The 16,028-nt window shown below is 43.5% G+C and overlaps 1 protein-coding gene across 1 annotated transcript in view; it reads left to right on the forward strand.

The window, feature by feature from the left end:
- LOC135111287 (uncharacterized) overlaps positions 1–16,028 on the forward strand; it is a 262,066-nt gene that overhangs the window by 230,649 nt on the left and 15,389 nt on the right. The window contains exon 12 of the mRNA XM_064024524.1: positions 15,485–15,626. Coding sequence (XP_063880594.1) covers positions 15,485–15,605 — 121 coding nt within the window. The 3' untranslated portion in view covers positions 15,606–15,626. The remainder of the gene's footprint in view (positions 1–15,484; positions 15,627–16,028) is intronic.

Consider the following 16,028-nt stretch of genomic DNA (forward strand, 5'->3'; position numbering starts at 1 on the left):
TGGAATCTTGCTTTCGTCATTATTTTTATTCTTCCCCTCCTCCTCCTCCTCCTCCTCCTCCTCCTCTTCCTGTTCTTTTCTGCTCCTCCTCCTACATTTGCTTCACTAACACCACCATGTTTCCCTCCTCTTCCTACTCCACAATCATCACCACCACCACCACCACCACCTCCCATTCATCGTCATCCTCATACGTGCAAGCGGCAATAGTTCTTTTCACAATGACGCTCCTTGTGTCATGCACGGATTCCATTGCGACGTTTATATTCCGAGTGAAAGGCGTGCGCATCGTCTGGTTCAAAGGGAGAGGAGAGAGGAAGAGAGAGAGAGAAAGAGGGAGGTAAGGAAAAAGAATAAATAAATCGTCTACATGGTGGAAATATGTTAAGCGCGAGAGGCCAGAGGGAGGCAAAAATATATCATTCTTCACCCTGAGGAGATGCTTCGAAAATCCTCAGAGTATTGCTAGTGCCAGGAGGCGTTCGTTTCATGCGGGGTGTTTCTCCTGCGGGTCTCGACGGGGCTGCTGTGAGGGAGGGAAGGGAAGGGAAGGCCGGGTGAGGAACAGGTGAAAAGAAAGGAAATGGTGGATGCCTGGGGAATAGGAGAAGGTTATGCACGAGGAAGGGGAGTGAGAGGCAGAGGAATGTTGGTGATAGAACAAGAAAGAAGCAGAAGAAAGAGGGTGTTGGAGGAGAGAGGTGAAGGGAATAACTGGAGGGAAAGAAAGCAAGGAAGAGGAAGAGGAGGAGGAGAATTGGTGATAGGATAAGAAAGAAAGAGACAAGTAGGATGTTGAAGGAGAAAGGAGAAGGGAATAACAAGTGAAGGGAAAGGGAGGAAGGCGAAGTGGAAACTGTCGAGCACAAGAGGAAAGAGAAAACGGAGAGGAGCTTGAGAAGAAAGAAGAGATTTTTGACTCACACAAACCCTCTTTTTTTTATTCTAGTTCTAATCTCCCAATGAAAATCTCTACTAAACTCCTAACACAATCATTAAGTCACAAATTTTTAAGCCTCGAGTGATACGGAAAACGCGCACTAAAAAAATAAATAATGTACCCGTTTTTTATAACCCCATATCTGTGCGAAGCAAAAGAAAAAGAAAAGGAAAAAGAGAAAGACCACGGAGGATGTCGCTTCACTTCCACACCAGACTGGAAAGACAAGACACAACGCTGATCGGGAAAAAATAAACACGGAGAGAAAAAAAAAAGAAAAGTACACAACAACGGAAGAAAACTCAGGGAAGGAAAAAGAAATAAAAGCCATCCGGGAGAGAGAGAGAGAGAGAGAGAGAGAGAGAGAGAGAGAGAGAGAGAGAGAGAGAGAGAGAGAGACTGACTTCCTTCCAGCGCGTTACCCTCGCTTCACTAAGTCTCTCGCAGCTCCTCCTCCTCTTCTTCCTCGCCCCTTCAAGAGAGTCAAAGTTCCTCCCGGGGAAAAAGGAGGGGGACCCGTCTCGAGGCTGTCGCGTGACTTAACCCATCAATCTGCAGGTAATGAGGAAGGGAAGGAGGGAAAAGAGCCCCGATATGAAGCAGTGGGCGCTCCAAAGACAAACACAATAAGCTGGGTGTGTGTGTGTGTGTGTGTGTGTGTGTGTGTGTGAAGGATTTCATATTCGTTCATGGTGATCATTCTCTTTTATGTGACCGAAATCAGCTTTTGACTAGTTCAGATCTATATATTTTAGTTACAATTTTCTACCGATGTAACTCACAGTGTACACAATCATAGCTTGCAAATATAAAAAAAAAAAAATGGAAAAAATTCTACACACAGGAGGAAGCGAGAGAGAAAGTGAACCCAGATGAGAGAAGAAGCCTTGAAAGCAGATTAGAGCCTGGACCCACCGGCAGACCGAGGAAGATTGAAATAAAAGACCAAAGTTACGAAGGTAGGTTCACCCAGCGGCGCCACTTGCAAACCCCTGCAAGACTTCAACCGACCCGACCCGCCGCGACTCATTACTCCAGACGTCTTTGGTGTGACTCTACAACCTGAGACACGCAACGCAAGGCCCGCAATCCAAAATATGTTTGTGGAAGGCGAGTCTGGAGCAGAAGCCGAAATCTTTCTTGTTATTATATGTCGATACAGAGCGAGGGTGCAGAGAGAGAGAGAGAGAGAGAGAGAGAGAGAGAGAGAGAGAGAGAGAGAGAGAGAGAGAGAGACTACCGCATCCTCTGCCTCACGGTTAATTGAAAAATTGTAGCCGCCATATAATTTCCATGAACTATTCCGTGCAATTTACTTTATAGTCATCCAAAGTTTGCTTTTATGATATCACAGGAGGAAACAATGGGGCGAAAAGTGGAACAAATTTGATGAAGGCATGTTTTGTGATGTCACAGTGGCCAGGTAACATCAGGAGTAAAGTTGCCTAAGAGCCTAATGTTACTTCTTTTTATACGAAGCCACCTTTGTTGATTAAAAGGTTGTCCACAGTCTCAAATTGTGAAGAAACAACTTGTGTGTGTGAACGGGGCGTGTTGCGAGTACACACTTATACATTATCTTCCATCAACGTTTGGGAGATGTGGAGATGCCAACATTTTGAGATACAATCCATTTGAATACACTGGGACTGAAAGGCTATTCATACATTATTTTTTTTTCCATGTCGCTGTTTTTCACTCGCCGGCTGTCATCTCATAAAATAGCAAATTAGACCTGACTGGCCTAGTTAAAGCAGAGCGCAGCCTTACTGTCACTGCACTCACACGCACGGCACTCGGGCATCAAGATAGTATTTAGTGAGATTAGCACCACGACGCGCCACCCCAAAAGATTTCACAGGCGAGGCGCGGAGATGGATCCTCTTTTTGACATCGACGATCTGCGGACGCGGGTGGGAATGTATACATGAATACCCAACAAAAGGTCAGGTGTACACAGAGAAAAAAAGCTTGACGTGTGACCTTTGCTGGACGGCGGCACCACTTGTTGCTTGCCTTAAAGTTTGTGCTCTCGAGGCACCGTCGCAGACCCTGCCTCCCAACACCAGCCCCCTAACCCCGCCCCGCCCAGCCATGCATCCACAGGTCCTTGCCTCGTGCCACCTCCGTCTCTCACCCAACTCCGTGCCGCCGCCGCCTCAAGTATTCCGTGCTCCATGATTTCCCTTCTTTCCGTGAATCCTGTTGCTCCTCTCTTTCCATCACTCCCTCTATTCCATGTTTTCCTCTTGTGGTCCACGGCCTAGCGAGGAAAATAGTGCTCAAGTGTCGTGTTTTTGTGTAGAGAGCAACAAGCAACCGTCACTCACACGTGCCACAGCCCTCCGCCTCACCCAATCCTCGCACCACTCATATGTCGCTGTCATGTTTTTCCTTTCTTTTTACTCCCGGCCGTTTCCTATACATGTGGTGTCAGGCAAAAGCGAATTGGCAAAACAGAGTTATGCAATTCTGTGCAAGGAAAAAAATAATTAAATGTAAAAGTGAAAGTTCCGAAGAACTACGTATATGAAATACCTGACAAAAATGGTGCCCGTGCACACATTCCCTTTACCCTCATACACACGCTCTCTCTCTCTCTCTCTCTCTCTCTCTCTCTCTCTCTCTCTCTCTCTCTCTCTCTCTCTCTCTCTCTAGAAAGTAGTCACCAGAAACTCCTTTTCATTACTCCTTTGCCTCCAACCACTCTCCACCCGCACCCTGAATCACCATCCAAACTAATTACCTCGCCTTCCGCACGTAAGTGACTGATTCCCAAAGGCGAGTGAAAATTAAGTCCAATACCATCATTTACCCTCACTTCATCAGTCGAACTCTTCATCTTACAAACCATTCATTTCACGTTCCTTCTCTTCTTCTTCTTCATGTTAATTTTCTGTGTGTGTGTGTGTGTGTGTGTGTGTGCGCGCGCAAATTAAAGACTGATGCGTAAAAAAATGAATGAGATGAAGTCAATGAAGATAATTGATTAATTGATTACAGCTTTGCGCCATAAATTAAGGTGAAAAACTAAAGGAAAGACAGAACAGAGAAACAGAGAGCAAAGAAGAGAGAAAGAACAGAGAAAGAGAAACGGACACACACTTACAAGCTGCCGTAAGAAGTAAGCACACTACAGAGAGAAAGGATAAGAAGGAGCACAAAATTCCTCAACTCCATCAAACTGTTGGCTACACTGCATTCCTCTCTCGCCCATTGTTATATTTAGCATCAGGAATCGTTCGTAAATGTTCACTTACTTTATTCACAACTTCGCCTTGTACTTCCTCTCGCTTGCACAGATGTTCAGCAAGGCGAGAGTTGCGTTCAAAATATTATCCTTCCTGCAACGCAAACTGGTATCTTGACGGTCTGAAATAATAGCAAGATTGTGAGTCTCATTGGTCTCTCTCTCTCTCTCTCTCTCTCTCTCTCTCTCTCTCTCTCTCTCTCTCTCTCTCTCTCTCTCTCTCATCAGTCATCCCTATCTCCCTCCCAGCCTCCGCCACGCCTCTCCTCACACACACACATACACACACACACGGAGTCGCGCCCCGCCGGCCACAGCTCTTCCTTTCGTGTGTTATAGAAAAAATGAACACTCCCTTCCCCCGTTTCACCGATAATTGGGGCCTAACGCTATCATATTACCGCTTCCCTCCAGTTCTTCTTCCTCCTCCAGCCTCTCCCTCTGTAGTCCACCCTCACCCTTCTCCCCTCGCTGTTCTTCCCTCCCGTTTCTCCTTCGCTTTCCCTCTTTTCCTTCTTTTCTCGCTGCCTCATTCTCTGTTATCACCCTTCATCACCTCCCCTCACACACCACTTTCTTCTTGAGCATGTGCAACGCTCCATCTCTCTCTCTCTCTCTCTCTCTCTCTCTCTCTCTCTCTCTCTCTCTCTCTCTCTCTCTCTCTGGCATTTTCTAAAGCATTCCGTCAAATCGATTTCTTACTTAGCTGTACTTCTTCGACTTCAACGAGTTCATATTTATTTAACCTGTCCTCTGCTACTCTCTGTGCTATTCTTATCCTCCTCTTACAATCCCCCCTCTCCTCTCTTTCATGCTTCATGCGTGCTTCTTTCTTTCACTCTTTCGCTCTGTATCACCCCCGCGCCGCCCTTTCGCCTCCTCGCCGCCTCTCCCTCAGGTCGCCCCAGCAGCTGCCAGTCAGTCAAGTGGGAGAGTCCGTTTGCCCCTTCGTATATTCCTCCTGTTGAGAATGCCCTGGTGACCAATACTGACCAATAGCGCTATCACTCTTCCGCACACCCAGGAGCAGCTGTGGCGGAAGGAAAGTTTACGGTTATTATTATGATGACTCGGTTCCCTGAGGTGGAATAGACGTTAGGTGCTGTGCGCCGCCAACTTGCCCGTTTGTGTTTTGTTTTAGGAGTGCCTGTGTGTGTGGTGCCGCCTGTCTACCTCCCCCAGTCAAGATGCAGGCTACGTCTTTGTGTCGGGGAAGGCACAGTGCGTGGATGACTGACAGACGCAGCATCGTTCTCGAGTAGGGAAGGAAAGGAGCGTTTTGGTGAGGCTCTGAGCATTACACACACACACACACACACAAAAAAAAAAAAAAAAAAAAAACATTCTTTCAACACAAATTATCTCCATTTCCTCATTCCTCATCCAGTTTACACATTTTACTCCAATCATTTTCCTCAGATACAAAAGAATTTACATTCGAATTCCTCTCGTCTCCTGCCCCTCACCCCCTTTTCCCCTCCCCTCGTTCCATGGTAATACTCTCTCCCTTACGCCAACAAGAGTGCTACAATTCATTTTCATTTCATATTGTAACTGTAATAGTTTCGATTAGCGTAGATAAATAAGAGAGCGTAGTTAGGACTTAAAGATCTATGGCTGTTTGAAATTCATTTGTATTCACATATATTATCATTATTATATACGCTTTGAACTTTAATTGTTTTTACCAGATCGGATATGGATGTCAATCAAAATTAGCATGCGACAAAGTGAGCTAAACACTTCTTTTTTCTGTGAATAGCTAAAAGAAAGTGAGCAAACACATTTTCCTATGAATTGTCAATAGAAAATTTGCTAAACACTTTTTTCCTATGAATGGTCAAAAGAAAATGGGATAAACACTTTTTTCTCTTAGGAATAATAAAAAGAAAATGAACTGAACACTTTTTTTATAAACTTTCAAAAGAAAATGAACCCACCAGGCAGAAGAAAGAGAGGAATACCGAAGAGAAGTTTTTATGGATGCACTGCAGAACCACACGCAGGCGATAAGTACAACAGAGGAAGACTGTTCGCACGGCTGGCTTGAATATTCCCTGGCCTTGGAGAACCATCGCGTGCTCCACCAGCTGAGAGAGGGAGGAGAGTGCAGGTAGATGCAGAGGGACGCTCTTAGTGGAGGTGTGCCAGTTGTTTGGGATCAGCAGGGGAGGGCTTAGGCTTAGCTGTGGTGGCCTGGTTCATGGTGGTTCTCGTGGGGCAAAGTGTTTACAGGGTGACTTGTCTTCTAATGTGGTGTTACTCTGGCTAGTTAATGATGTTGGAGTATTTGGACTGAAGTATATCTCTGAATTTTGTGTCTTTCGTCAATAGACCATATGTAGTTTATTCTGTCCATCTCTCTAATGCAAGGGTTTACTCGTATTCTCAATCATTCACCTTTTTTTCAGGTAAACTCTGGAACTCCTTACCTGCTTCTGTATTTCCTCCTTCAAGACACTTGCCTTCCAATTTTGGATGATCCTTTTGACCTTTCTTTTGGGACTGGCACTCTCTATAGGTCTTTTTTTTTTTCGTTCTTTTTTGTTGCCCTTGGCCAGTGCCCGTCTTACGCGAAAAGAAAACTTCAAAAAAATTGTTTTGATGTGAATTGTTTCGATGATTATGTACGGCCGGAGTCGTGGCTGCAGGTAAATGAACTTTGCTTCCAACAAAACAATCAGTTCACTTAACCTTTGTTATACCACTACTGTCCCTTCACGCACAAACATATTTCACAGAATTAGAGTGTCGAATATCATTAGAAAAGTGCCTCCGTGTCTGGCCACATGATCAGCTGTCTGGGGTCGTGGCGGGTTGGTGACGGCCTGCCTCACGGATACTAACCACTATTAATTTCCCTTGATATGTTACTTACAGCCACTGACAGATTTTCCAAGTTGTCCGGAAATTATCTGGACATCTCATCGGAAACGGATCACGAACGCAGCTTGAAGAGTGTATCATGATATGGATACGATGCAGAGATTCGATCATTGCTACAAACACTGATTTCAATGTTGTGTGTTCTTCATTTGGCCAGACGCTTTGATGTTTGCCCTTTTACTTCTCCTTTCAGTAAGCGTACGTTGTCACCACTTGATTGGACTCAGAAATAGCGATTTGTGATTCTGAAGACAAGTAGATTTCCAGTTATTCGTTTTTGTATGTCTGTCGTGTAGTACAGTAATCCAGTGGTAGACAGCTGTCGGTCCCAGATCTGCGTGCCCTGCCCCAGACGAGGAGTGAAGGCGGCGGGAACAAAAGACAGGCAGGGTGAACTGTTGTCTCCAGCGTGCCAGGCAAATGTAGCTGAGTTACATTTGTAATTAAACGAGGAGTTGCCGTATTCAATTATTTATAAACATCTCCAGTTTTGAGAAATTTAATGGTGGGGAAGAGAAAAAAGAAAGGGAGAACATCAACACTGAAACGATTACTGCAACAAATGATAATCTAAGGCTATAAGTTTCATTCTTTCTGGGTGCTAGTTGGAAAGGGCATAGTGAATTAAGCATTACAGACGTAGAATCACCTTGTAAAACGCCTTGTACTACTGAATCCAAGGTTATCAGTTCCATTCTAGCAACATTAACTGCAGGATAAGTTCAATCATCCTTTCTTCTTTCTCCCTTTGATTCCTATTCCCTTTCACCCCTTTCCCCCTCGCTAATCTCTCCTCCTCTTCTTAATCTTTCTCTTTATCCATTAGTATCTTACCCACGCCTCCCCTTTGTTCATCTTTCTTTTCCCCTCACGCACCCCTCACACTCCCTAACCTCTCTGTCTTTCTCTCTCTCTCCCTCGTCATTCTCTCAACTCCCTTACCTAGTCTGTTCCCTTTCGCCTCCCCTCGGCCTGTGAACTTTAGACGGTGGACGTTGATCCTTTACTCTTAATTGGCAGCGTTAGAAATAATCGTTGCGTGGGTGAGCACTCGATTCTTCTCCGTAGCGCCCCTGTGTGTGAAAGAGAAACATATGGAGAGAGAGAGAGAGAGAGAGAGAGTTGTAGATGGTCACTTATGTCATAATTGAGACTTTCACATTTAATAACTTTTTTTGGCTTCTATTTGGTACGTCTTTCCTGAATTATTAACCACTCTTACAAATCTTTACAAATCTTTACTACAGCCATATATTTAAACTGGGTAGAAATTGCAAAACCTACTCTTTTTTAATCCGATTCTTTCTTGTAGATGCTTATAAATTGAGGTTTTCATACATTACTTCTGGTGATGTTAATTTTTTCGTGTCGCAGTGAAAGGGTTAAATATTCTCTTTTTTTTACAATTCAGTAAATGAGAGAGAGAGAGAGAGAGAGAGAGAGAGAGAGAGAGAGAGAGAGAGAGAGAGAGAGAGAGAGAGAGAGACAAGCAAACACACTTGCACAGAAAGGCAGAAAGAGGTCGGTATACAGTAAGAATAAAACAATAAAACCTGTGTGTGTGTGTGTGTGTGTGTGTGTGTGTGTGTGTGTGTGTGTGTGTGGACGCGCGGTACTCGTCTATTAGCGTTAGTGTGGGTCAGGCAAGCGGGCAAGGGGCTGCGTGGTGCTTATCCTCCCTCCCTTCAGCGTGGGCTTTGAGGCAGGAAACAATTGAGCATCGCTTGATCCTTCCCAGCTGACAAATGCTACGGCGGAAACTGGGAGGAGGGAGAAGTGGGAGAGGAAGGGAAGGATGGTAGAGGAAGAGGAAGGGAGGGGAGGTGGTAGAGGAAGAACAGGAGGAGGAAGGGAGGGTGAAAGAGGAAAGGGAGGAGGAGGAGGAGGAGGAGGAGGAGGAGGAGGAGGAGGAGGAGGAAGGAAGAGGGAAGAATAATACAGTGTTGAATGGAGAGCGAGGATAAATCTGTATGTTATCCTTCCCTTTTCTCCTCTTCTTCTTCTTTCATATTTACTCATGTTTTTCCTTTGCCCGCTTTTGTCTCGTTCTACATCACATACGTAAAATTTTCGGATCTCTCTCTCTCTCTCTCTCTCTCTCTCTCTCTCTCTCTCTCTCTCTCTCTCTCTCTCTCTCTCTCTCTCTCTCTCTCTCTCTCTCTCTCTCTCTCTCTCTCTCTCTCTCTCGTGGGAAAGTAGAACATAATAATCAGTTCATTTTCCTGCCCCGTCATTTCTGTAGCAATAATCTGACTAAAAGACGCAAGGGTTTAGAAAAAAATTGGAAATCTTTATTTGAGGTCGTGTTCCCCTTGGAGAGTGTAAGGGATAGAGTAGAGGAGATGCATGGACGTTGAAAAGGAAGTGTTGTGAAGGAAGGAAGGAAGGAAGGGTGAAGTAGTGAAGGTTAGGAACAGTTTACAAGAAAAAGGGATAGATATGCAGGTAGGTACGTAGGTTAGGGCCTCTCTGTCTCGCCGCAGGGCACGAGGAAAACAACACCCCGTTACATCAGACTGGAGGGGAAGAAAAAAGGTGACCAAATATCGAATTACTAAGAAAGAAAAAGGAAAGAGAAAAATATCCCGCCTTTCCGCTCATATTTACGAACAAGGGAAATAAGAATGATGCAACAGAGCTCGGGTAATGCCATCGATTAGGGAAATAAAGATTCGAAAACGTTACTCGGTTCTTTTTTTCAATCACTAATCGCCACTGCCATCGACCCCCCCCCACCCCCACAAAGCGCTCCGGTCCAATTTAATATCCTCGTAACTTTCACCTAAATACTGATGATATTAAAAACTCCATCGTGAATGAAGGGGAGAAAAAAAAAACAGTGGTTCATTTCCAAATATTATAACGCGCGGGAGCTTTTTTTTCTCCCCCTGCCGCCATGAATGCGCTTTTCAAAAACACAATTTTCTGGTTCGTTTAGTCACTTCCAACAATAATCAGATTTAGACCTCGGGGTGCCGCGCGGAGGAAAGAGATAGGGAGGAGAGAGAGATAGGGAAGGGGAGAGAGGGGGGAAGGTGAAAGGAGACGGGAGAGAGGGAATGGAGAAGATGGAGGAAGAGGTAGAAATTCTGAATGTGCAGGGGGAAGAGGGTTGAGAAAGCAGTCCTTATAGGAAGGGCTGCTAATGAAGTAGAGGAAGAGAAAGACAGTTGACTAATGGAGAAACAGGCGGCGGAATAAAAACAATGAGTGCTAATGGGATAGAGATGTCAGTGTTGTTACAAAAGGAGAAAAATGAATCTTGAGAACTAGGGTGAAGATAGAAACACTGGATGGGATGTGATATTGGTAAGCTTTCTCCTCCTCCTCCTCCTCCTCCTCCTCCTCCTCCTCCTCCTCCTCCTCCTCGAAAGCTAACATTCTTTCATTTTCCTTCCTAATTTTCCGATCTTTCTCTGGTCGTGGAAGCGGATTAAGCTCGATTCGGAAATCAATTTGAGATCATCAAGTCGTGCTGAGTAAACAAAAGATCCTCAGACTGATCAGTACCCAAGACCCACGTGTGTATCCTCTCTCTCTCTCTCTCTCTCTCTCTCTCTCTCTCTCTCTCTCTCTCTCTCTCTCTCTCTCTCTCTCTCTCTCTCTCTCTCTCAATAATACACCACCTTCCTCGCTTTCTCACCTGGGATACAATACGTGGAGTCTCACCTGGGGCTGCGCGAGACGAGTCGAGTCGGAGGTAGGCGAGGCGGAATGCTGAGGGGACGCGACACGGGAGGCAACCATTGTCTACAGAGTCTGAAGTTTGACAAGGCGACTGGACTTCCATTCACTCGCTTCCCCCTCCTGTGCCTCTCTTTTCTCTCATCCTCCTATCCTCGTCCTTCTCGTCCCTTCCCCCGCCTCGCGTTTCCTTCCCTTCGTAGCCTCCAGGGACGCCGCGGAAACAGGACAAAGAAAAATAATCATATTCAAATGAATGAATCATCTCTCGCGCGGCCGCTGCTCTGCAAAAATAAAGTTGGAGCAATTCCAGACTTTTAACAATTTAGGGTACGATTGAGCCTAAAAAAAAAAAAAAGGAAAGAAAAAAAGAAGAATATGAATTGTTCTAATCTTTTTTTTTTTTTTTCATCGATCTCATAGATTTTAGGACGTATCTCGTTTCTCTGCATAATCGATTTTTGTTTTCCCTGTTTATTTTTTTTTTTTCATTTGTTTACGCTACTGAATCAGCGATACATAAGCTATCATTATTTTATTTATTTATTTTTACTTATTCATTTATTTATTACTATTATTTATTTATTTATTTATTTTTATTTATTTTTTTTTTTTTTTTCATAATCAACCATCATTAGCAGCCTATATGAGTCCACTGGAGGAGAAATGCCTCATCAGACCTTCTCCTCTTCTCTTTGTCGACTGTCTGGCAGTTCAAGGACATTCCAGAAAACTTGTCTAACCTCTTCAACTAATTTTGTGTCCAGCCAGTTTTCTTCTGCCATCGCCATATTCACATTCCGTCGCAATAACTGACCATCTTTTCTGTCTGTAACGTGTGGTCTATCTTAACCGTGTTCACTCTTTTTAATTCGTTGTCAAAATGTCTTCAAGTTTGGAATGCTCTTTAATCTTTCTATCTAATACACCAAATTATATTTTTCCCATCTCCCTTCAGGCGGTGTGAAGTGTTCGTTCCAGGGCTTCTATAAGATCACAGGTTTCCTCTCCGTATGTTGGATATGGTAGAATGTGCCGATTATAACCCCTTTTCTTTCCTGTGATGTCAGAAGATTACTACTACTTTTATTGGTCATCATCAACATCTAAGGGGTTTTGAATGTGTACGAAGCCTTTCTTCATCCTAAAAATGAAATGGTGTAAACTTCCCGTGGCATTAATTTGAGAATCATCTTTTATGAGCTGGAAATCAGTCGCCCCACCTGGTTTCCTTTCGTCGATTGTATGGACTTAGTTCTTGAAAGAGTTTTTTTTTTTTTAAGATTCAGTTTTTCGGCTGCTATCAGAGGGGAGGAGCTTTGGCAACCTCTGTGGATGCTGCATCACTAAACTGCAGCAAGGAGAGCTTTCTGCCAGATTTCAATGTTATCTGAACAGAGAAATCTTAGGAAACTCTTTCAGAATTTTTATACATAGGAAACCAGTTTTGGTCAATTGCAACAAGGAAAATCATCCGCAAGATTTCGTCATAACACGTTCCGATATCTATTTTTGTTTTCTTTTATATATTATTATTGCAACAACCGATAAACCTTTGCAACCTCTGTAAGGAATCTCCTGCCATTTTAAAACATTCCATCATTCGTAACAATGAATTTCCATCTCGAGGGTTGAACAGTACCGGATACCCAACTACCTTAAAGTGGACGCCATTCACGCAGCCTTCACCTCACGGCACCTCACAGTCTGCTCACAGGCTGCAGCTCGCGGGCTTCACTGTGCCGTGCGTCGCGAGACAAGCGCGTTGCATGACTGACTGTGACGATGACGCTAAGTCCCTCTGTCATTATCGCGGGATGCAGCGTAATAATATAATGTAAACACACCTTGGCGTAACGAAATGGAAATGTTTTAACTCATCCGTAGCCAGGCTTGTTATATCGCCGCAGCAACGCAGACACGGAATGACTCCACCCACTGATTCCCGACTTATGGCTAATTACTCGCTTGGGGTGTAATTTCGTGTTTTTATGAGGCAATAGATATTGTTCATATCACGGCTTCTAGTTAATGAAAAATGCAAATTGTACGCAGCTTTTGTTCCGTCCGAATTTGCTCTCATTATTTTGAGCAGTTCAGGCAACACGCGCACTGAAATGTTACAAAGATTTTCACTCACCCTCTGTGGAACTGAAATTAGAAAATAAACAACGTACTGACTTCTCCCTAATTTGATCATTCTTTTGGCAGTCTTGTTACGTATCACACGAAAAAAAGAAAAAAGTTACTGATCTCAGCTCCATAATCCAACCTCCTTTCATGTTGCAATATTCGGTCTGTCTTTATTTGGCCCTGTAATATTAGACGCATTCAAACGTACCCTAAGTTGAAACTTTAATACAATGAGCTGCATCAATTGCTTCTTGCTTTGACTTTGCTGTCCACGAACTTAGGGGGACAGCAAGCCTCAAGTTATTGTATTAAATCTGTTTGACACCACATTAAAGGGACGGTTCTGAGGGTGAGAGCGCCGCTGGAATTAAGGGGGTAATGTGACCTAGGAACCGAGATTCGTTTTCCTCCATTAAACCTCACACACACTCACACACAATATATACACATCCCAGCTAAAACATTCATCCCAGAACACACGTAGGAGGGCACACACCTTACCCACACAAGAGAAACATTCTAAAACACACACACACACACACACACACACACACACACACACACACACACACATACACACACACACACACACACCTTCGTACATAATTAATGTTCACAAAAGCTCGTGTAAGCAAACATACATACACGCAAGCACTCTCACGCAAATAAACGAGTAAATAGTTGATTAACGATATTTTGCATCTTGAAATGAATCCCTGGCAAAGAAGTTAGAGAGGTGCACGCTAGCAATCCAGTCCATGGGAGCCAACACCATCAATGTGATTACTAAGTCTTTTCCTATTATCTACCACTCTGTTTGAGAGCTGAATTCTTATTTTTAATTAACTTTATCAAACCCAAACCCATTACTTCTCGTCCTATCCTGATTACCATCCCTATTGAGCTTGTCGCATCACTTTTGCTATATCCATTATGCCACTTAAATACCTCTGTCAGACCTCCTCTTAATATACGCATCCCTAACAAATGTAATGTAAGAAAAAATATGCATTTCTTTTAGAACGCAGCTTTCCTCTGTTTATCGTGTCCCAAATTTCAACTCTTAAGAAGCTGGAAAGAAAACCAATACTTGCCTTCATTGAATTTGGTCAAAGAATGTTCCTCCATGACGCGAGTAGCTCCCGAGCCTTCCTCCTCTTTTCATAGCATACTGGAGTTTGAGGCTCACAAATAGTTTCAACACCTCTCAGTCAAACTCTTCACCAGGTCGACTAACCTTCAGGAATACTTCTACAAAGCGATCTTTTAACTTTATCCTCTCCGTTTTGTCGTCAGTTCCCCTCGCCTTCTCAGAATACTCTTTTGACATCAAGACCACGATGCAGTTTCTCCCACACACTTAGCAGATTAGGTCGACACACACGCTTCACTGACCGTCGCCACATCGCCTTCAGGCCTTTCTATCCCAGCTCGACCTTTACTTACACTTAACTTACAACATAGTTTTATTTTATATCTGTGCCGTAGGTGGGATGAGCTAAATCCTAAAACAATAAAATGTGGAACGTATGTAGCTTATTCATTTCGCCCAGTTGATTGTCCGCCAAGGGATAAAAAGCGTAACTCATCAGGTTGAGTGAATTCATTCCTCATTGCATTATTCAGGAAATTAACACAATAGCTTCCATACCTAAAAATGTTGTGTGGCAGCCCTGATTACCTGATTATCCAGGTAAATAAAACAATTACCATAATATCGCCAGGTACAGTAATTAATTATTGTCCTCTGGTAAGCTTTTATTTTTACTGAAGTTAGTGCACGTGTTCTCTCCTGAAATGTCTGACGAAGGTTTTGGCGCAGAAAATAGACTTGTGCGCATGAAGAATCAAATATCAGTCAATTTATATCTAAAACATGTATTTTATTTATTTATTTTTTTACAAAAACATTGGTAATTTCTTTGGCCTTTCTTAAGATGGATAATACAGATAAAGTTACTGCGCAGTTTTTGTTATTCCCTTGAACAGAAGCGTGATGACAGGTTGAGTTCATCTCGAATCCTTGCTAAACTACTGGTCACTGTTTCTCATTCGGCATCGCGGGGAGGTGACCAGCTGCCGTGTGACCCGCTGTTTGGAGGAGTGTGCGCGGGTCAACACACACACACACACACACACACACACACACACACACACACACACACACACACACACACACACACACTATGTTAAAAGGACACAACAATAAATAAGGATGTGGATGTACACATACATACAGTTTTCCGAATACAGCAGTAGATCAATGGAACACCAAAGAAAGTGGTGTGTGTGTGTGTGTGTGTGTGTGTGTGTGTGTGTGTGTGTGTGTGTGTGTGTGTGTGTGTGTGTAAACAATATGTACAACAACAAACAAATAAAATAATAATAATTTGGTATTAAGAGACGATACAAGGTTAGACGAATGCTGTAAAAAAATAAATAAATGAATAAATAAATAAATTGAACAAACCCATGAATAATGCATTAGTATAGTGTTCTTGTATTTGTTTATCCATTCAGTCACCTCCACCACCATCACCAGTACCACCAGCATCGCCACTTTCACTGACCCTCCTTCCCTCCCGTGCCAGGTACATCACACACGGCTGCATCTCCCAGGAAGTGGTGCACGCTGCCTACACGAATACAGATGAGACGCGTCCACCTGTTTCCATGATTCCCCGAGGCTGGCGATGTCGTGCCTCTGTCTGAAGCGGTGCCAGTCAACTGAAGGTAAGAGGAAAGACTGAGAAAGAATGGATGGAACGGGAGGAGAGAAAGAAATGGTGTTTCTCCTTTCATTAGTTTGCTGTTAGATGTTGTAGAGGTGATGGTAGTGGTGTTTTTGTTGTTTGAAAAGATGTTTGTTTTGGTGTTTTCATTTTCTTCTTTTTGATGTAAATTATTTGAATTTTCTTCTTACATTTTTTTTTTTTTGTGTGTGTGTATGGTTTGTGTGTGTGTGTGTGTGTGTGTGTGTGTGTGTGTGTGTGTGTGGACAACAATACGGTCATTGCTTGATGTGGTCACGCTCGGAAACCACAACAAAAAAGAAAGTAAGAAAGAAAGAAAAAGAAAAAAGTGTGAATTAGTGGGTATGAGAGACAGAAGGACACACGGACAGACAGACAACAG

This window comes from Scylla paramamosain, chromosome 21, assembly GCF_035594125.1.
Source record: "Scylla paramamosain isolate STU-SP2022 chromosome 21, ASM3559412v1, whole genome shotgun sequence".
Classification (NCBI taxonomy): Eukaryota; Metazoa; Arthropoda; class Malacostraca; order Decapoda; family Portunidae; genus Scylla; species Scylla paramamosain.